This window comes from Prionailurus bengalensis, chromosome C2, assembly GCF_016509475.1.
Source record: "Prionailurus bengalensis isolate Pbe53 chromosome C2, Fcat_Pben_1.1_paternal_pri, whole genome shotgun sequence".
Classification (NCBI taxonomy): Eukaryota; Metazoa; Chordata; class Mammalia; order Carnivora; family Felidae; genus Prionailurus; species Prionailurus bengalensis.
Window position 1 is genome coordinate 81,964,180 of NC_057350.1, and position 23,117 is coordinate 81,987,296.

Below are 23,117 nucleotides of genomic sequence, written 5' to 3' on the forward strand. Positions count from 1 at the left end.
TTTTTCTGCCTCTGTTGACCTGATCAAATGAATTTTCTCCTTCCATTTCTTAATGTGGTGAGTTACACTGGTTTATATGCAACCAGCATTGTATTCGTGTGATAAACCCAACTTACTGGTTATGGGTTACCTTTTTTAACATCGCTGGACTTTGTATTCCAGTATGGTATTTAGGACTTCTTAAAAATTTTTTAATGTTTTATCTATTTTAGATAGAGACAGAGTGCAAATCGGAGAGGGACAGAGAGTAAGGGAGACACAGAATCCAAAGCAGGTTCCAGGCTCCTGCCAGCACAGAGCCTGACACGGGGCTTAACCTCGCGAACCTCGAGATCATGACCTGAGCTGAAGTCAGACGCTCAACTGACTGAGCTAGGTGCCCCTGTATTTAGGACTTGTGCATCACTACCTATGATTGAGGATAATGTATAATTTTCCTTTCTTGTATTATCCTTGTTGGGTTTTAACATTAAAGTAATTTTCATCAGATAAGTAGAGGGTGTCCCCCTTTTAATGTATACTAGAATAGCGCATGTGAAATTGGATTTTTTTATTCCTTGAATTTTTGGAAGAATTTACCAGTAAACCATTTGGGCCTGGTATTTTCTTTATGGGAAGATTTTTAATTACTGGTTAAGCGTCTTCACTTTTCTAGTCCTGCTCTGAATTTCTATTTAGTTGAGTGAATTTAATAAATTACTTTTTCTGGGAAATTTTCCATTTGGTGTGAGTTTTAAAATTAATTGCCGTGAAATCTCTAGTTAGTCCTTGGCAGACAATATCATTTGTCTTTTCAACAAATCAGCTTCAGTTTTGCTCATCCTCTCTATTAGATGTTTTCTATTTCATTGATTTCTCTCAGCTCTTACGAAAATAATTATATTATTTCTACTTTCTTTCAGTTTACTGTTTTTCTTTTCCTAACTGCTTTGGTTGGATGATTCACTCGTTAATTTCTTAGCTTTTTGTCTTTATAGTATAAACACAGAACCAAATAAAACTTCTCCTAAGGCTGGGGTGACCATACATTCAGTTTTTCCCAGGTCAATATGGTTTATGCCTTATCTGGAAGTCACTACTCCTACCTTTCCTTTTTACTCCCCAAAATGTCCTGATTTGGATAACCAGTTATTTGATTTCCCTACCCAAGTCCTGCTTCAGCTGCATACCACAAGTCCTGACTTAAATTAATTCTGATTTGATTTAAAAGCTCAGTTCTAAGTGTTTTCTATTTTTTTTCTCTCAATCCTGTAGTTCTTTAAAAATATATTTCTTAATTTCCAAACATGGGAGTTTTCTAGCTGTCTGGACTATATGATTTTTGTTTAAATACCATCAAGGGAGTATTTAAAAGCAGTTATAGAAACAGTATGGGCTCCGGAGTTAGGCCTGGGATTGAGTCCTGGGAGCTCTGCTGTTTCCTATCTGTATGACCTCAGGCAGGCACTTAAATTGTCTAAGCTTTGGGTTTCTTCATGTGAAAATGGAAGAAGAGTAGATAACTTCCCACATAGAAACATTGGGTGGGTTAAATGAAATCATACTGGCACAGAGAAGGTACTCAATAAATGCTAGCTTCTATGACACTTTTACTTTTTAAAGATTGCTTTTATAATCCATAAAGAAAGCTATTAAAGGAATCTTCCTAAAATGATACAGATACCACAACCTAGGAACTTCTGATGCTTCATCGGTCGATGCTAGGTTTTTAACGGGTGAAACTCCCTTTAGCTATAATCTTTTCATCGTCAGACTTATTAGTGTTGTACATATAAAACTAATACTTTCGGCAGCTGATACTCTGGGGACATCTTGTATTTCCATCACCTTCCTTCTTGCATGTTTGATGTTGGGAAACCAGACAAACATCCAGGCCTTTAAAGGGCATATTTTGTTCCTCCTCCATCAATGTTTTATCACAGTTTAGATGGTCCAGTTTGCGTGTACACAGTGCTGACAGACCTCACAGAGCCCTGAGAGCTTTTGCAGAGTTCTGTGCTGTGCTTTTAGGGAGTGTTTGAGTTTTGTTTTGCAACAGTGTCTGGCTCTTGGTTTATGGCAGGAAAATAAACATTAGTGTGAAATAAATGTGAATGAAAATCAGCACTTTCATTGTGAGAAAGGAGAATGGATTTTGGGTAGGCAGCTAGTGGACTCTGTTATGTGCGTGTGATAGTTTTCTCCCAGTTCCTTAAGATCTCCCCTTACATTTGTATAGCTTCTGAATTTAGTTTATTGGGGGTTGGGGGATGAGATGGGGCAGTTGATGGTGGTGTTTGAAGGTAGTGTATATTGAGAACTTAACAGTGTGCCAGGGGTGGTTTCATGCATTGGTTTATGTAATCTTTACAACAGACCTTTGGAGAGGTATCCGGGTTGTCCTTACTTTATTGACAAGGAAAATGAGGCTCAGAGCGGTTATATAACTCACCCAAGGTCACACAGCCAATAAGTGGTAAAGATTGGATTTCAGCCCAGGATCTTCTGCCTTCACAGCCACAGCCTCTTACCCAGCTCTGCTGCTTTCCTGTTGTATCTTCTCTTAGCCTAAATGGAAACGTTAAGTACATGGTATTGGTTTCTTGGCCGACTTTATGTATCCTCTCCCAGCTGGCCTCTGAACCATGGCTACTTTACCTGGCACCCATAGCCACTGTGTAGCCTTCATCAGATCCACACTTTTCTCCTTTCTTCCTCTAAGCATTGTGTTTACTCTGTGTGTTGGCAGCAGAAACCGAAAAGGAAATGCAGAAAAAGCATCTAACGGTTTTCATAACGTAAACCAAATGTTGGTAGCGTGGGTGAGCTCTTGGGAGGAAAGGCGCTATATAAATCTGACAAATAAATAAATAACTGTTTCTTTAAATAAACTGGCACTGAAAAAGCCTTAATCCGTAACCTATTGAATTTAAGCTCACCCAATAGTCAGAAATCTCCTTTTGCTCCCCAACTGTGAGTTCACCACAGCCTGGGGAGTTCTCTTGGGATGACGGGTTGGGGGAGGAAGGGGGGAGAGGGGGGTGAGCAGGAGAAGGGGTTTGTTAGGAACCAAGCTGCCTCTTCATTGAAAATGATTGCCTGCCTCAGTAAACAAGAGGCATCTTTGTCATTGCTGTATTATATATACAACACATTCTTAGATACTTCAAAAGGATTGCGGAAAGGGGAAGGGGTTCAAATGAAGGGCAGTGAGTAAAGTTCACGGGATGTATTTTAAGGACAAGAACGGAATTACTTTACTCATCTCTGCAAATAAAAGCCATTATCAACAGCAAGCTCTGAGAGAATCTTTCTCCAAGTATGTTGGTTCCGTGACCTACCCTTAAGATCCCCTTTGCCACTGCCACTCCCTCAAAACAAACCCGGCCTGAACCATCCCAATTATAGACTCTGTTCTGCAGATCCCAGGCCCTTAAGCACCGTGCACCATTCAAGTGCAGCTTGGGGGAGGGACAGGGGCTGCTGGCTGGTGCCCATATGGAAGTACCTTTTCCTGAAGGGACCACACCAGGCCGACTCTAAAGTTTCATTCTGGAAGCTGAGAAGATAGGCACCGAGAGGAAGGGAAGGGCTTAGGCCTGCCAGCAGAGGCTCTGGTTACAGAACTGAGCGGTTCTGTGCCCTCTCGGCGCCATCAAAGGAAGTGACTTGTGGAGGTCACCTTTGAAGGTGCGAAGATGGTGGCAGAGAGGAGAGAATGTGGAAGACGTGCCCCTGTTACTGTTCCTTCCTGATAGCAGTAGGTTTGGTACCTGATAAAAATAAGGCCTTGAGAGTATCTTCAGCTTTCTCTTCTGCCCACTTCTTCAGAATTTGCTTCAGAAATTTCAGGTTTGCAGTGTGCTGCTGGGCCCTGTGTTCTAAATGTCAAGCCTAAACCCGGGTTTCAAACTTGCACTTCTTCAAAGACCATGGAAGGTTTCCTTAAATAACAGCAACCTTGAAAATCCGCATTCCTGATGAAGTTGCACCGCAATGCAGTCGGCGCCCCGGTGAAAGGCTCTCAGCCCGCCGAAGCTTCCGTAGTTTGTAAAGCTTGCTTCATATATTGGCCAGACAAATCCTGATGCCTTTGGTGTCTGGGATGAAAGGACAGGTATTTGTAAAATTGTTTGGTGGTCTTCATGTTGTGACGTGATCTTCCGGTGCTGCTTTTGGTAAGGTAGTAAGGAGTCACACAGAGTGAGTGCCATGCTAAACCCCGATCTAAACGATGTTTTATATGCATCCTGATCTCTTCAGTTAAGGATTTCAAATCTTGATGTTCTACAAATCTGTTGGCCACCTGTTGCCACAGATTGATTCAAATCAAGTTTAAATTATCTCAGGAAAACTATTAATAGGGTTCAAGCTAAATTTGGAGGGAGGCCTTAATATGACAGGATTCTATTGTTGATTTTTTAAATACCAGTGAAATTAGGTCTCAGTTTTTTATTTTTCCCTGAACCTTGGCTTCTGCTTTCTACCTGAGGGCATATATTCAGAAATGCTTTTCCTTAAACACATGGATGAGTGCCTTAATACGTATTTCATGGACTGACATCTCTCTTCGAGGGTTATGCTCTCTGACTTCTACACCGGCCCCGCTGAAGTCTACACCAGTGTGTCAGTGCGTATGGCTGTGGCAGAAACCAGGCTCTGTAGGCATGATTTTATTTCATCGTTCCAGCAGCATTTTGGTGGCTGATACACCCCCATGTTACAGAGGAGGAAACTGAAGCCAAGAAAATCTGCCCTCTGTCACTTTTCCTTTTGACTGCACTGCCTTTCCAACAAAGAAAGGCCAGTTGGCACCATTTCAGATTTTTCTGACAGCTAAAGGGTATTTTCTTAATAATTTTTCTAATTTTTGAATGTTTGTTTATTTTTGAGAGAGAGAGAGAGAGCACAGGCGGGGCAGGGGCAGAGAGAGAGGGAGACACAGAATCTGAAGCAGGCTCTGCACTGTGAGCACAGAGCCAGACGCAGGGCTCCGACCCACAAACCGTGAGGTCATGACCTGGGCCAAAGTCAGACGCTTAACCGACCTGAGCCACCCAGGCGTCCCTCCGACAGCTAAAGGATGTTATGATATTCAATTAAGAATAAAAGCGTTTTATGGTTCTGTCTTACTATAAAATAATCATATTTATTAAATTGTAGATGAACAAAAAAAATCACCTAAAATCATAATCAACCAAAGATAAGCAGTATTCACACATTTAGGTGCAGCTCTTCCCGGGATTTTGTATGACACCACAAATACTTTTTTTTTTCGTAAGTACTTTTATTTTTGCAAAAATTTGATGTTCTTCGTACTTTTTCACAATATATCAAAAATACCTTTCCAGGTTCTTACATATTTGTATGTTACATCATATTTGTTGCTTTCAACTGAGTAGCCATGTCATAATGTACTGAGCCACATTGGTGCCCATCCTTTTAGCTACGGCGCTTTTTATGTGCCAGGCACAGATTTATTAGCTGCCTGTTCATCCTCCAAGTAACCAGGACAAACCTGTTCTCTCTTAGTACATTTTCAATTACTAATGAACTTGAACCTTTTGTTTGTTTATGATCATTAGTATTTCTTCTTTACTGATTTTCCTATTTGTATTCTTAACCCATTTTTTTCTACCAGGATATTCATAATTTTTTTTTAATGTTCATTTGTATTTGAGATAGAAAGAGACAGAGCGTGAGCGGGGAAGGGGCAGAAACAGAGAGGGAGACAGAATCTGAAGCAGGCTCCAGACTCTGAGCTGTCAGCCCAGAGCCCGACACGGGGCTCGGGCTCAAACTCATCAACCACGAGATCATGACCTGAGCTGAAGCCAGACACTCGACCAACTGAGCCACCCAGGCGCCTTAGGATATTCATTCTTTACTGATTTTTAAAGGCTGCTTCTGTCAACAAATTTAACAGTGCTGTATCTGTTAGAGACTTTTCCCCAGCTTGTTTTAGTTTGGGTTTTGTTTATTTTTTCTGGTATTTTCTGACTGTTACAGATGTTTTCTTCAGTTTGTTTTCTTTTTATTTTGTTTGTGGTGTTTTTTGAACTATAGAGATTTATACAATGAGGAATATCCATATTTATCTTGATGATTTCTGCTGTTGGTATGATGTGTAGAAAGGTTTTCCCTCACTCCAAGATCATATATTTTCATATATATATTTACTCTACCACTAAGGTTTCACATTGAAATCTTGAATCCATATGAAGTTGGTTTTGACATATGGTATAAAACAGGATCTAACTTTTCCACCATTAATTTGAAATGCTAAAACTTTAGCAAGTACTAGATTTTAGAATACACTCGACATTTTATGACTTCACATTCAGTTCCTTTGATATGCCTATCTTTCATTCCTTGTATTACTGTTTTAATTATTGCAATTTTACAAAAGTTGTGAATATCTAATAGAAATAGAAAATCATTATTTCTTTTCAACAATTATTTAATATTTTAAATAAAGTTTAGAATCATTTTGTCCGGTTGATTTTGGGAAGGCATTGCTTTTACAGAATAATTTTCAGGGAACCAATGGCTTCAAAATCCTAAATATTTCCTCTTTAATTAAATTTTCTTTCTTTTCCTCCAAAAATAGTTTTAAGGGTTTTTTTTTAAAGGTTTTTATTATTAATTTTGAGAGAGAGAGAGAGAGAACATGCAAGCAGGGGAGGGGCAGAGAATCAGAAGCAGGGTTCAAAATCACGAACTGTGAGATCCTGACCTGAGCCAAAGGTAGATGGTTAACTGATTGAGCCACCCAGGTACCCCCAGGTTTAAGGTTTTTATTCTTATATGGCTTACACATTTCCTGATTATCCCTGAGGTTTTATGTTTTTGATTGCTATTATGAATGGGATTTTTAAATTACATTTCCTAAGTGGTGAATTTGTACTCTTTGGTCTTTAAAATTGAGTTCTGTCTACAGGGGAAAGAATGAATGAACTAGTAAACATATGTATATGTTAGTACTGTTTGCAGATAAGTGGTCTGATATATTTAGGTACATAATCTGGCCCAACTGTACAGATAGACTGTGCATGAAATAAACATGCATGGGAGATAAGAGGCTACCATGTCATTGCTTTGATTGCTTTTTTGCCACTCCCTTACTCAAGAAGTCTGAAATATGCCGTATAATTTTGGGAAGAGGGTGTCTGAACTTCTAATTCCCAGTGCTAAATCATAGTAGGTATTTATCATGTTCCTAGTTAAAAACTGTAACTACTTTCTTCTTACAGATTTCAGAGACAACTGTCTGAACCCTGCCACCCCTTCCCTCCTCAGTCAGGAGTTCCTGGAGATAATCGCCCCAATTACCACCGGCAAATGTCCGAACCTATTGTCCCTGCAGCTCCCCCACCCCCTCAGGGATTCAAACAAGAATACCATGATCCACTCTATGAACATGGGGTCCCAGGCATGCCAGGCCCCCCAACACATGGGTTCCAGTCACCAATGGGCATCAAGCAGGAGCCCCGGGATTACTGCGTTGATTCAGGTTAGCATAAAATCATGCCACTCCTTTCTTCATTCTCTCATTTATCTGTCTGGTCGGTATTGTCTTCTGTGTGCAGGGCCGTTAGGGAATCATTTTATAAAAATCACCCTCTAAGAACTTAGGAGCTAGTGAAGCAGACTTGTTGATGCATAACCAGATACAGAACAAAACAGAAAAGCCATCGGATGGTAGGAAGTGCAGGAGGCATTCAAAAGTGGTAGGGAGTACTCGTCCGAGTCCAAGACTGAAGCTCCAGTCTTGGCAATGCCCTTTTTAAGACCCCTTATCTTAGGGTCACTGGACAAAGGAAATACCATTTCTGCGTTTTAGTCCTGCCCCTAGCTTCATGGATTTCTTTTTGAATACAGTAGACTCATAAACTCCCAGTGTGAGCATAAGGAAAAGGGTCCACATGGAGGGTGGGATTCTTTCTGTTCTTGGAATGAATGGTACTCTGAGAACACACCTGGGGTGACATAGCAGTACAGAGTGCTGGGTGCACCATGGAAAAGGTGGTCTTGATTGCTTCGTGGGATTCACTGCCCTGTTGCAGTGCTTTCATTGGGGGAAGTTCCTGGTAACCTTCAGAGGCTGCTGGTGTACATGGGGAGAGGTAACATGTTAGGGCACTTAGGGCACCCGTTGTCTGGTTATGGGACCTCTCGTCTAGAAATGGAAGCATATCAGGAAGTTTAAGCTGTACTTGGGAGCTTTCCCCCTGCCACCCCCCACACTACTCACTAACTACATACTTTACAGGCCAGACACATTAAATGAGGTCATTAGGGGAGAGGAGGGTGGGAATTCCACAGTTTGCACATTTAGAAACTGTTTCCTCCTCCTCTTTTCCTCTTCCTTCAGAAATTGCTTAAACTTTTTCACTCTTTTCTTGCAGTTGGTGCTAAGGGAATTTGAGGGTGGTGGGTGGGTTTTCAGCCTTTTCCATGGGTGTTTTTCTTGAAGGCTCTGGGGAGGGGTGGGGCAGTATGTATTTGAATGGTTTTTGCAAATGGAATAGGATATAGAATTTGCTCTTGGCCTTCTGGGAGATAATATGTAGATTGATTAATTCAGGCAGAATTGGGTTATGAGAAAGCCTGGGGAGGTAGACAGAAGGCAGACATCTGTTGCTTTATGATAAAAAAAAAAAATCAAGTGTATAGGTATTGATAGCTTATAAAATTCCCACTGGGCTTTCCTTCTGAAGGCTTTGATGTATTTTTCTCAGGAGCAGGCATGACCAGCAACATTTTTCCTTTGGGGTTGACCTTTTAATCTGTCCTGATGAGTTTTTCACCCCAGACTATCCCTGAATTCAAGACATTCAGCAGATGTTACCATATCTGTAATTTGTGTGTCCCAACTGGGCACAACTCAGCTCACCAGCTTTCCTCTCCATAGACACCTTGATAATGTAATGCTTGAAGAAGAGTTCACTTGAGCATGGGTTTGATTCTACCAGCTCCAACATGGGGAAATGTACTTGCAAACTACAATCCCCTCCCTCCTGCCAGCTCTTGTCCTAGCTTCCTAACCTCAAATCCCCTCATCTCTTGGGCCTAAAAAGCACCTTCACCCATTAGAGTAGAATTGAATGTGACCATCCGCTGTAAAGGGGGGCAAATTAGGGAAGATCTAAAGCACCCCTCCTCCCTCTCCAAACCCCAAAGCTCCCAAGTCAGTTAGAAACAGAAGGCCAAGCTTGGCCTTTTGATAGCCAGTTTCTTTTTCTACCATTAACTGTGTTAGCAAATTTCCAAAATGTTATGAGAATGAAGCATTGTTTTTCCCTCCTAGTTCTCTTGATTAGGAGTCAAGAGTCCTACTTTCAAATGGTGGGTGACAGTGTTCCCCATGTTACTTATTAGGGTGGTACCTCTTTCCTAGGACAGGACCAAAAAGACATGACCTTGGGGTAGGGGAAGCTTTAGGGGGCCTTACTGGAGAGCTGCAGTTCAACCCATATGCTGATTCACCTGCAGAAACTATTGACAACGTGTGTGTCTGTTTCTCTTTCAGAAGTGCCTAACTGCCAGTCGTCCTATATCAGAGGGGGGTATTTCTCCAGCAACCATGAAGGCAAGTAATGCTTTTTAAAATAATATTCAAGGAAGCTTAACATGCTCAGCTTCCAGGCTCAGATGTGAGATCAGAGGTTAAGCCTTTCTTAAGTCATGAAAATGGGAGCTAATTGATGGTAATCTTCAGTTATCTTGAGGCACGCTCCTGAACACAGTGAGCGCCACCATCAGTTTCAATAGTAAGGACTCTAACTTTTAGGAGTTTATGGAATAACATGAAGAAAAAGTAAACCAAGCTGGTTTCCACATTTCCATTCAAGGAGGTTTTATATGGCTGTATATATAACATTATTGGCCTAAACTGGAACTGGGAACTACGTCACAACTTGAGATGGTGGGTTTAGGACTTCTTCTCTGGACACTTAAACAGGAAATGGGTTTTTTTCTTAAAACATTTTCCACAGAAGTTTGTCTTGTTTTTTGTCATATATATCTGTCTTCAAATACCTAGAGCAGTGTGATTCCCCAAACCCATAGCATGAGCTTCACCTGGGATTTGTTAGAAACGCAGGTTCTCAGGACCTGCTCCCCCCCCCCCCCCCCACCAAAATGGAATCAGAGGCTTCAGGGCTGGAGTCCAGGATTCTGTGTTGTGACAGGCCCTCCTGGTGATCCTGATGGGCTCTCAAGTTTTAAAAAAAAATTTTTTTTCAACGTTTATTTATTTTTGGGAGAGAGACAGAGCATGAACGGGGGAGGGGCAGAGAGAGAGGGAGACACAGAATCGGAAACAGGCTCCAGGCTCTGAGCCATCAGCCCAGAGCCTGACGCGGGGCTCGAACTCACAGACCGTGAGATCATGACCTGGCTGAAGTCGGATGCTTAACCGACTGCGCCACCCAGACGCCCCTGGGCTCTCAAGTTTTAGAACTACTATTGTGTCATGAGTTGCAGCTTTGGCTGCATGTTAGAATCAGCTAGGGAGCTTTTAAATTTTTTTTTAATGTTTATTTACTTTTGAGAAAGAGAGAGAGAGCACACACACACACGCATGCGCGCCTGGGGGGGTGGGGGGGCAGAGAGCCAAGGAGACACAGAATCCAAATCGGGCTCTGAGCTGTCAGCACAGAGCCCAATACGGGGCTCGAGCCCACGAACTGCAAGATCATGACCTGAGCCAAAAATCAGACGTTTAACCAACTGAGCTACCCAGGTGCCCCCCAGCTAGGGAGCTTTTAAAACTTTTGGTGTTCAGGCTTCACCCAGAACAAGTAACTCAGAAATTCTGGGGTGGAGCTTAGGCATTAGTTTTTAAAGTTCTCCAGGTGACTCCAGTGTGCATCCAAGGTTGACAACCACTGTTCTCTAGAGGTTTTGAGGAGGTTTGAAAAAGCTAATAAAACAGCACTAGGAAGCATCTGCTCATTTTTGTAAGCTACCGGTTTACAAGCATGATTTCTATGGGTAGCTGCTTCCCACTGTCCTGGTGAGAGAGAAGACCCAGTGTGGTTGCATTGGGTGCCTGAGAATATTCTGAGTACGTGTCCAGCCCTGGGAAGGAAGGGCTGTCTACCGGACCTCTGACTGCGACCGGCACAGCTGTGCGGGGCTCTCTTCCAGGTTCCCGAATGTTTCTGCGGCAGCAATTGATGTCTGCAGCAGGCAGACTGGGAGGGAGTGGGGGAAGAGAGGGAGGAAAACATTTTGCATAATTACAACATTTAGGAAGGAGCATGCTCTTAAAGGAAATATTTTTAGTAAAGCTTTGGGCTGCTTACTACACACAGAATATCTGGCGAGTTTATGTGTTTTCCCCCTCCTCTTTCCCATTCCTTTCCCTGACCCCACACACATCGGGGAAGCTACTTGCAAAGAGACCTGCATTCTTAATTGCTCTAAATTACCGTGACGTGGGTTTTTTTCTCCTTCTTATTTATATATGCTTGACCACAGGCGCCAGTTAGTGGAACAAGTGTTTCTGATTGGCATCTGTGATTACTAAGATAGCCGGCCCGCCTTAGCGTTCACCTGGAATCTCTGCAGAGCGCGTGAATCTTTCATTTCCACTTGGCTCTTCACACAGGTCCTTCCTTCCTGCCACCTTCAGTGGAGTGGTTGGTGGTTGTGGCCACAACTGATGTAACTGCTGGTGCAAATTTAACTGACTTAAATTTCACTTAAATCAAGAGCATCTTGCAGATGTTTTAGAGAACCTCGCGTGGCAGGGACTAGTGACCACAGAGACACCAAAACGACTCTCACCGGCAGACCTTCATCTGATTGGTTTGAAAGCCAAACCTAGGATTTCATCTAGATGTACATTTTTTTTTTTCCCCTGTTTGCTGTGAATGTAGTATCCTTACCTAGAGGAAGAACAGTGCCAAAAATAGCATGGCAAGTTTGACAGATGTGTAAACGTTGAAGGAGTTTATTCATGATGACTTGACAATAAAGGCCATTAAGACATCACTGGAGTGTTAAAATCCATGTGGAAAGTCAGGAAATATATAGCTTCCTAGCAGCCAAGGCCAAAAAAAAAAAAAAAAAAAAAGAAGAAGAAGAAAGAAACATGAGGGGTTATGTAATTCTTGTTGCTAATATAAAGTATAACAGTTTGTCATAAAGTCAGTTTCCTAGTACCAGATTGGAAAATAAATATATCATAGGAGTCACTGAATCCCTGACTTAAAAGTTAACATTGTAGGGGCGCCTGGGTGGCTCAGTTTGTTGAGTGTCTGACTGTTGATTTCAGCTCAGGTCATGATCCCGGGGTTGTTGGATCGAGCCCTGCATGGAGGGCTGAGCATCGAGCCTGCTTCATATGCTGCCCCTCTCCCCCTGCCCCTTTCCCACTCTCACGAGCATGTGTGCGCTCTTTCTCACTCTCAAAAAAAGTTAGTATTGTATTTTTAAATCTTTTTTTAATGGATTCATTCATTCAAAGATTTGTTGAGCACTTATGTACAAGGTGATATGAGGATACTAAGATATTCGGGACATGGTCCTTATCCTCAAGGAATTTAGAATCCATGACAGAGAATTATAAAAGAAAGCTCTCACATTATCCAATTAATTTCTTAATAGTACTTATCACGATGTACAATTACTCTCTTCATTTTTTTAAACTATCACTTATTGTACATTTATGTGCCAGGAACTACTCTTGGCACCCTGGCGTAAAGATAAAACAGATCAATGTAACAGAATATATATTGACTCATTGTATTCTCACACAACACTGTAGCAATGGCTATCTTCCCCTGTCAGCAGATAAGGAAACAAGCACAGAGAGGTCACGCAGCTAATCTAGGTCCATCAGTCTGGCTCCAGGGCCCACACTCCTTAATGCTCCACACTACCCTGTGTCTCACTTTTCCCCCCGCCTTTTTGCTGTGTGTCCCCCAGTCGGGATACAAGCTCCATGAGAGCAAGCACCGAGTCTGTATTCTTCTTATCTACCCCCTTCTAGCACAGTGCCTGGCATAAATATTTATTGGATTAAATAATAAATAAATGCTAATAAAATATGCTTCCTTTGATGTTGTTAAATAAACAGAAATAGCGCTTGGGGCTGAGAATAATACAAACCTCAAAATAATCTCAGTTTCCTCCAAGCTGGGCAGTGCTTTCCCGTCCCAGGCCTCTTAAAAATGGTGCTGGTCCTGCCGAGAACTTGATCTTAAAGAACAGCAGATTATTTATTTCTTGGCGTCTTTCCCCGGCGGGTTTTTCAAGTCCTAGCAAATCCCTCTCAGCATCTAATGCCAGTCCTTCACTGCAGAGCAGCTCCCCCAGCCTCTCCCCACGACATACCCAACACACATAGCCTGTACCCCGCAGCCAGATGAATGGAACGGGGCGCATGGCTTAGCACACAGGAGCTGCTAGGGCTCTCTCCTGAGGGGCGTGCTGGTAGAGGACAGTGCGCTTGGCATGCTCACACGTCAGACCCAGGCTAGGCCACAGGGAAGGATGTGGTCCCCATCAAGCCTGTCTATTAACCAGCTTTGAACTGAACACTGATCTTGTCAGGGTGCCTGGTGACGTGACGTGGTGGTCAGCATCGAATGCCTATTAAGGGTTTGTGGACTGAGAATGCTGGCCATCCTTCCTTCTCCTTGACCCCTTTCATTTTTTGCCCTACCTTCCTTTCATTTCCATTTCCATGTGTTGAGCCCATCAGCTCCCCTTTTTTGACCTCTGTTTTATTGTCTAGACAATGAATAAGTTTTCTTGCTAGAAGAAATCTCTTCAGATTTCCTCCATATGTCTGGTGATAATACCGCCAACTTGCTTTTAAACTTATTGCTGGTCACAGTCCTCCCCAGGCCCATGTCTTTACTCATTTTGGCAACATCGTCTACCCTCTAAGCTCCTTCATAATTGAATGGGGTACAGTGGCAGCCTTGACGATTCGTAGGAAAGGTTGAAATTAATATTTGCTAGAAGGAAAATGGCAAGACTACGTGCAGATCAACCAAATCCTCCCAGCTAGGCCAATGGAAATAGATGAGATGCCTTTTCAGATATAAAAGCTTAGCCACAGCAACAATGACCCACACAGACCTCATAACAAGATGTGAAGGAACTCACCCGTGACTCAGCGCTTCCCTGCAGTCTTAGCTCGAATAGCAGGAATCGATGCCTCTCTGACTAAGACATCAGAACACAAATGCCTAAGTCCTTTTGAAGCCCCCCAAATTCAGACTCGCACGCATACCGCAATTAATAGGCCTTCGGACCTGAAATAGTAGAATTCCATTTTAGTCCTTAAATCCAGAGTGTTAGTAGAATACAGATCGAGTTTGTCAAGCAACATGGTTTTTCTTTTTAACTTTTCCTTCAGGCTTTTCATATGAAAAAGATCCCCGGTTGTACTTTGACGACACTTGTGTTGTTCCTGAGAGACTGGAAGGTAAGTAGCCTCTCCAGATTGTTGCTAAGCCAGAGTGTTGGAGATGTCAGAGCGCCTCAGTCAGTGTTGTTAACACCGAGTTGGCAAGAACAACTCCTTCATGCCTGAGACGCCTGAGAAACTTAAGACTAAAGTATTGCATGTATATCCTTGTCCCAAATAGGCAAAGTCAAACAAGAGCCCACCATGTATCGGGAGGGGCCCCCTTATCAGAGACGAGGTTCCCTTCAGCTGTGGCAGTTCCTGGTTACCCTGCTTGATGACCCAGCCAATGCCCACTTCATTGCCTGGACGGGTCGTGGCATGGAGTTTAAGCTGATCGAACCTGAGGAGGTAAGCACTGGCTAGACTCGGATGATACTTGACCCACTGATGATGATGATGAAGATGATGGTGATGGTGACGGGTGCTCGTTTAGTTCTCCATTGAGGCTTTTCACTGTATGAAATACACTCTTCCTTCTCATTCACGCTCTGACCTGGCCAATGGGCTCGGCAGTTCTTTTCCTATCGATAGGACAATTTACAGTTCAGGGACACGCAGGGTTCTCCACTGGAGAAAACACAAAAAGTATTAGTTAAACATCTGCATAATCTATAGAGTGAGGCCACAAAGACTTGCATTTAGAGAACGTCTGTTTTCCGTCTTGGAAAGTCTCTCTCAAGTGTTGTCTCGTGATACCAGCTTGTTTTGGTGTTGGTCCTCGTATGTGTCAGGCTACATTTGAGGCTACGCAGACACACTGTGTGACATTTTGGTAACATAAGATGCAACTTCCCCACAGCATATTTCAAATGGCTCTAACCTAGACAAATAAAGTGATCAGAAATGGGTCAGTCTTATGAGCTTAGTTTTTTTTTTAAGCTTATCACGTGGCATCACAATAGTTGAGAGGTGACCCCAAACCTTCATTATTTTAATAGACAAAGAAACATTATTACTGTCCTTTGCCCAGAACTGTTGACAGATAGGCCTACAGATAGTACCAATACCATTTCTTCAATGGAGGAAATACACAAAATGCCTTTCCTGAATATCACATAACAAAGTGAATTAAATCATGGTTTCAGTTTGGCATATTCCAAAAGCACTGATTTTAAATTTCTATTTGATTTAAAATCTAAAGAGATCATAAATGGGGGGGAAAAAACCCTGCCCTGAAGATCTTGACATATGCTTCTTTTGGTAGCATATACCTAGGCATTATATATTAAACCAGCAGAGCAGAAGTTGTCTTTGGGTTGGGTTTAATCGAAATGGGAACAGTCCTATTGGAAGGTATTTGAACAAGAACTACAGTTTTAGATGTTGTTTGATTAACACCAAGGCTCACTCAGCACACCAAGGGGATAGTCGGTCTGGGAGTTAACAGCAGGAAGTAACCACTTGGCACTTGGTTTAGAAAAAGAAAATGATCTGAAAGTTAAGATGAGAAAAGGAGACTATGTGGATTGGGAATTTATAAAGAATCCTGACTGATAGGACTGATAAGAAAGGCCTCATTGAAGGCAGTTATAAAAAGAAGCTATATGGCGTTCCCTGTCTTGTATCATTCATGAAAATGGAAATGCGTCAACATCTATCGTAAACAGTTTCTGTTAAGACTCAGTCTCCCTTCAAAGCCAGAGTTTAGTACTACTGTGTTTTTCTAAGGTTTCTTCTGGGCTAAGTCATGTACAAATGGAGCCCTACTGGAGAGCCCCCCACCCCACATCCTTTTCCTGATATCACAGCCAGGTTTATATGATGCTTGAGGAAAGCATGTTGCCTAGACTCACTGAGGCTTTTCGAAAGCAAATCTGTCATGTGGGCAGCCCTTATTGATTTATCTCATTTCACAAGCAGGAGCTTTTATTACTTTATTGCCACTGCCTCAGGCCTAAGCACAGGCTGTGCAGCTGCAGGTAAACCTGGTTATGACCCTTTATAAAGCTGTTATTGAATCTTCTGCTCTCCTACCAGTGGTAAAGACAACGATGAACAGATGGTAAAGGGCCCCTGCTTTCGTACTTAATAGAGAAACTAATATTAGTCCAAAATGCTCATAAATGTCAAGTAGCCAGGTCGCACCAGAGGCCTGTGGTGGCCTTGAGCCTCCCTCGGCTGACTGGACAGCTTTGTTTCTTCAGGAAGTACTTCCTTCCACTCCACCTTGAAATCCCCCAGCATTCCCTGAACTCTGAATGTTCTATTCTCTGATGTTCTAGGACCGATTCTGTTCTGTGTGTGCACTGGGCCTCAGGACACACAGCCTGCAGCCTTGGTTTTCTTAACCTACTGGTTGTATAACTTTGGCCATCCCTACTCTTTGTTAAAGTCAGGAAGATACCAACTCCTCGAAAAGGCTGTAAGACGTTGTCATGGGGGGAGCTTGAAGGGTGAAGCGGAGGAGGAAGCTGTTTGGGACGTAATTGTAGGCAGCTGTGTGGCTGAGTAGTGCACTCTGGGTAATTATCCATAATATCCATTACACTGTGCATGGAAATTGTGGTTTTAGAACTGCGTTTTGGCAGGCCCCCTAATCAAATGTCTTTTGATAGTCATCCAGCTTAGCACCCTCTCAATTATGACTGACTCGGCTTTAATCTGGAGCCATTTTAACTGTGAATCTGCATTAATGAATATTTTGGGGGGTAGGGTTGTTTGTTGAACATGTGGCAGATAACTGATGCCATGGGGAGGTTTAAAAGGATGGGCTGCTAGAAAGAGCCGCTCCTTGTGCTGCGGCTTGCTCTCTCTTGAAAAGGGAGGAAAAGAAATGTGAGTCTTTTAACTCTTTCAGCCTCCGTCCTCAAGAGGCATGTTATCGAAGTAATGAACGGAAAAAATGAAAGAAAGAGCTGCTGACAAGCTATTGCCTGCTCCCCTTCCCCCAGAAATGGGGCAGCCCTCATTTCCAGCAGCCTTCAGTGTGCCGTATCATGCCTTACTGTGGAAAGAGCAGCCCTGGGGAGGGCTATTGAATCACAGGGCCCTGGCCCAAGAGGATGAGTCAGTAACTATGGCTACCAGAGCTGCTTCAAAGTCAGCGCATATGCACAACCTCTCTCCAGTAAGCTATTGCATATGCAAGTGACAGCAAGGAGAGGCCAAGGCTGAAGTTGGAGAATGTTCAAGAGTTGGTTTCCACCACCGAATACAGTAAGACGTTGAGGCTGGGCTTCTTTTGTAAGGCCCCCTGTGTCACTTGACGGCTCATAGTACTTCAAGGACAGCTTTATGGTGTCATTGCTTTTGAACAGGGTAGAAAGACCTGAACTGGTTTAGCCGGTTTCCCTTTTACCACTATTTCTTCCAGCTTAAAATGTTGTATCTTCTCTAACCAAGGGATGGATTTTTGCTTAATTGTGCCTTTTTGGCTATTTCAAAGATGGAGTTGAATGGGTGCAGTATGGGGAAGGGAGAGCCAGGGACATCGTGTTTGCCATAGGGGCGTGAGGCAAACAAATGGAAAGTTAACTTTCACATGGCCTGTTGCAAGGCAGAGGGGAATCATGGCTATTGAATTATTCTAATGTAATTAGGACAGACGCATTCTTCCTTGCTTATCAGATCATTTCTGATATTTTTTTAAAGGTCAGCTTAGAATCCTGACTTCAGAAGATGTTGCTTTCATTCTGCCCAAATACTTTAAGGAAATAACTTTAAGTGAAATGCGTTTTTTATGACCCACTTTCCCGTTCGCAGTCTTCCTACTTCCCATTTTGTGTGTAACATCTGGTTTTTTAAAGATCAAAGGAATACAGTTATTTTGTTTGTTTGTTTTTTTAAGTTTCCAAAAGCGATCTCAAATTTTCAAAACATGAACCCCTGGTTTACATACACTTAAAGACCTCTGAGGAGACTCATGTGTCTGGAGTTATTCTTCTCCTTGGACAGTCATCCTTACAGGTAGGGTTTGGATGTTGAGATACTTGAGAACAGAAGTTGCTTGGCTGTCCTGATGATTGGGAAAGCCTACTAGGAAGTTTTCTTGCTGTAAGGCTTCTTCGCCCAAAGCTCCGGTTACATCCCCATCACTGCACCTCAGGTGGCCTGGGTTGGGTATAATGCACTTCATAACTGTTTGGGAAGCCCTGTTAATTTTTCATTAAGTGGATAATGGTGCTGCATGTCTTAATGTCCATTCTGTAAGTCTGCTGGGAGCAGGGGATTGGATGGCAGTGGGCTGGAATGATCCGGTTCCCCCTTACTCCATGAGCTGCAGTGAGTAAACAGCTCCCAGCCCCTCGCCAATCTTATTAGAATTGAACTTTTGCTCTGCTGGCCCATTAGCAACTCACTAGTGTGTTTCTAATGTTTCAAGAATGACCACTCTAATTATTCCTTATTGACTGCTACAGAAGCCATAGCACTTAATGGCAACATGTTAATGGTCTATGGGTATTGGTCAATAATTCATATGTGGAGAAACACTAGAGAGCCTGCTTCCTCTGGGACCTTAGCCAAGCCCTCTGCAATCTTAAAGTGCTAGGATTCTTCCACCTCTAGATCTCACCTCTTAGCAGTTGTGACTAAATCATCACCTTTGTTGAACATCTGGTCTTGAGGGAATTAAGTGATTTTGCTTCCAGGTCAGGGAAATGGATCATTGACCAAAGCAGTCAAATTACAGAACTGGCTCTCCTGGGATTGGGAGAAAACCACCAGGCCCAGGGAATGAGTTTCCATTGCTCTCTGTCTTCCTGTCTCTTTAGGTTGCTCGGCGTTGGGGCATCCAGAAGAACCGGCCAGCCATGAACTATGACAAGCTCAGCCGTTCTCTACGCTATTACTACGAAAAGGGCATCATGCAGAAGGTGAGCAATGATGAGAGACACCTAGACCGCTCTGACCACTTTCAAAGAAAATGCCAAGGGCTTCCATAATAAGACTGTTTATAATGGCTGGGAGAAAATGTCAGCCTCATAAGTGATTCTGCTGTAGGAAAAAAATCTTGGGAAAACAAACATAAGATAAGAGTCAAATGAGATATAAAGAGCACTCTTAATGCTCTTGGGTACACAGAAACCAGAGGTTGCATGTGGAGCACACTATGGGAAAATTAGGCTCCTCTGCTTTATTTAAACTGCCTCTAATTACAAAAATGTCCAGAAACTTAGGCCAACTATTACATCCATAGTACATGAGTACATCAGGGAATCAACTTGAAGGTCTTTACTCCCATAAGTGCTGAGTTGAAATCTTTAGTTGTCAAAACACCTAGACCTCTAAATATCTTGATTTAATTATTTTTTTAATATAATTTATTGTCAAATTGGCTTACATACAACACCCAGTGCTCATCCCAACAAGTGCCCTCCTCAATGCCCATCACTCATTTTCCTCTCTCCCCCACTCCCCCATTGACCTTCAGTTTGTTCTCTGTATTTAAGAGTCTCTTGTGATTTGCCTCCCTCCCTCCCTCTCTGTTTGTAACTGTCTTTTTCCCCTTCCCCTTCCCCTCCCCCATGGTCTTCTGTTAAGTTTCTCAAGATCCACATATGAATGAAAACATATGATATCTGTCTTTCTCTGACTGACTTATTTCACTCAGCATACTACCTTCCAGTTCCATCCACATTGCTGCCAATGGCATGATTTCATTTTTTCTCATTGTCAAGTAGTATTCTGTTGTAATATAAACCACATCTTCTTTATCCATTCATCAATTGATGGACATTTAGGCTCTTTCCATAATTTGGATATTGTTGAAAGCGCTGCTGTAAACATTGGGGTACATGTGCCCCTATGCATCAGCACTCCTGTATCCCTTGGGTAAATTCCTAGCATTGCTATTGCTGGATCATAGGGTAGTTCTATTTTTAATTTTTGAGGAACCTCCACGCTATTTTCCAGAGCAGCTGCAGGTTTAATATTCTCAATAGTGTTAGAGGAATAAGGAAACCCTGTTTCTCTCTCCGAACCTATAGAAACTGGAACTCAAGTTAAAAACCCAAGGTTTATAAAATGGCAGCAGAATCACCTGGTAGCAGGTTGTTTGCAGAATAAAGGATGAAGTGTATTTTGAGGAAGCCAGCACAAAATACTTATTGGGGTGGCCGGTGAGAGGACCACAGTCTGAAAATCCTGTGGATAGGCAGAAGATGGCAATGGCAGATCACTGGTTCATCATTCGTAGCCACCATGTTTTATGCTGTGCTCTAACCCAGACTCTAACATTTACACGTTGCGGCAGTCTGGTGGTGGCCGATAAGATGCACTTGGCAGAAGCATATGGCCATTGCTGTTGAGAACCTGGCTATGCTGAAGCCAGGTTTATCTTTCTCGTGGGCAGGTGGTAATGTGACCCCATATTCCTCTCACCAGCTTAACAAATATTAAACAGCTTTTCATTGTCTTCTGGATAAAGATGTAAGGTAAAGATAAAAATAAAGTCTTACGGTATTTTAGTGCTTCATGTAGACTGTAAGGCTATTCCCAGTCTGGGCACCATCACCTAACATCTGTTTCCTTACCTGCATTTGACCTCTGTCACTTGCACAGACATCTTCTTTTAATTAATGTAGTATTTGTTTACCAAAGAATACAGATCACATGCATGTAAGTCATCAAACATATTAAAAAATGAAAAAAAAAACACATTAAACTATCATCCTATTTAAGAATTAGAACATTCCTAGTCCCTTCATTGCCTGGCCAGCCAATAATCACCTTAACACTCCAAGAATCTGAAGTCCTTGGGTTGGGTCCCTTTCCTGCTTCCAGCAGCACCTACATGTATCTCTATCATGGCCCTTGTCTCTTTTTTCTAAGTTACTCATTACTTGTCAGTATCCCTCACAGGAGTGCAAGCTCCTTTGGGACAGGGCTGAGGGTTTCACTTCAGTGCTTGGCACAGCGTTGATAGAGACTCTAGGATGGGCAATCACTCTATTCTACTTCCCCTTTTTGTAAAGTGTGCAATTCAGTGGTTTTTTAATATATTCACAGTTGTGCAACCATCACCACAATCAATTTTAGAACATTTTATCACCCCAGAAAGAAACCCTAAACCCATTAGCAATCACTTTCCGCTTTCCCCCAAACTTTACACATACACATACTCCTCTCCCCCGCCACCATTTTAATGTTCATACTATCAGGTGGAATCCTAAATTCAGGAAGATGAGCTATTATTCCTTTGCTGTTTCCAACTCCAGATCCAATCTGGAACTTGAACTAGTTGTCCCTATGACTAGGTCCTTGTTTTTTAAGGAAGTAGAAGAGAACTTCATTTCTGAGAATAAAACAGGAAAAGAGTAAAGGAAGGCACAGGAGTGAACTTGGATGGGTTCAGATCCTAACACTCCCATTTATTAGTTGTATGCTTTGTATTAACCTCCCAAAGACTCTATTCCCAATAAAAATGGAGATGAAAAATGTTGCAGCAATTTCACAGGGTAATTTATGGGAAAATGTTCCAGAGATGGTAATGCACTATCCAGTCAGTGTAAGGGATTTTTGTTGTATTGGTCACATGACCCATGAGTAAATGAGAACTAATTATTTTTTTTTTCAACGTTTATTTATTTTTGGGACAGAGAGAGACAGAGCATGAACGGGGGAGGGGCAGAGAGAGAGGGAGACACAGAATCGGAAACAGGCTCCAGGCTCTGAGCCATCAGCCCAGAGCCTGACGCGGGGCTCGAACTTACGGACTGCGAGATCGTGACCTGGCTGAAGTCGGACGCTCAACCGACTGCGCCACCCAGGCACCCCAAATGAGAACTAATTAAAGATGAATGATAGCATGCCCATGTGGGGAGAAATTTTAAAAAGCTATAGTCCCATACCCTCAATTCTTGAAAGGGAAAATTGAGGTTCACGGAGGTTAAGACTCATTAGTAACTGAACCAGGATAGGAAGCTATGAAGTCCTGGCCCCTGATCTTATGTTGTTTCCACTATGCCCTCCTGCCTCACTCTTCTACATACATGTACTGGCTTTTGAGGGAGGGAATCCAAGATTTAGTGTAAATCTATAGCTTAAAAAATCTAAATAGGGATGATTAATTGTGTACATCTGCCACCCTTAAGTCTTGCTTTGGTGAAGATCCTAACTGTCCAGTTTCATACATAGCCCCTAACTCCTAGTGTTTAAGTTCCAAAGAACGTTGGTGCAGACAGCCATGTTCTGGTGACTAGACAGAAGTATCACCATAAAATAAGCTTTTAGGCCTTATTAGGATAATTCTTTTTTTTTTTTTAGCTTTATTTATTTATTTTCAGTAAGAAAGAGAGACAGCGTGAGTGTGGGAGAGACAGAAAGGGAAAGAGAGAATCTTAGGCAGGTTCCATGCCCAGCGTTGAGCCCAACGTGTGGCTCAATGCAGGGCTCGATCTCATGACCGTGAGCTCATGACCTAAGCCAGAATCAAGAGTCGGACACTTTACTGCCTGAGCCACCCGGGCACCCGAGACCTATTAGGATAATTCTGTTACCTCTACAACCTGCCTCTGTAGCCACAGATTTGTTAAACCCAAGATTTGGAAGCAAAGGCATATCTCTGCAATTAAAAAGAGATTTTATGGGGTGCCTAGTGGCTTAGTTGGTTAAGCGTCCGACTTCAGCTCAGGTCACGATCTCACAGTTCATGGGTTCCAGCCCCACACTGGGCTCTGTGCTGACAGGTTAAAGCCTAATGCCTGCTTCGAATTCTGTGTCTCCCCTCTCTCTGCCCTTCCTCCACTCTCTCAAAAACAAATAA

The 23,117-nt window shown here is 42.6% G+C and overlaps 1 protein-coding gene across 1 annotated transcript in view; it reads left to right on the plus strand.

Annotated features, from left to right (window-relative positions):
* Positions 1-23,117, plus strand: part of ETV5 (ETS variant transcription factor 5) — a 61,270-nt gene that overhangs the window by 34,243 nt on the left and 3,910 nt on the right. The window contains exons 8-12 of the mRNA XM_043594662.1: positions 7,233-7,492; positions 9,512-9,571; positions 14,360-14,428; positions 14,592-14,761; positions 19,126-19,227. Of these exons, the coding sequence (XP_043450597.1) occupies positions 7,233-7,492; positions 9,512-9,571; positions 14,360-14,428; positions 14,592-14,761; positions 19,126-19,227 (661 nt within the window). The remainder of the gene's footprint in view (positions 1-7,232; positions 7,493-9,511; positions 9,572-14,359; positions 14,429-14,591; positions 14,762-19,125; positions 19,228-23,117) is intronic.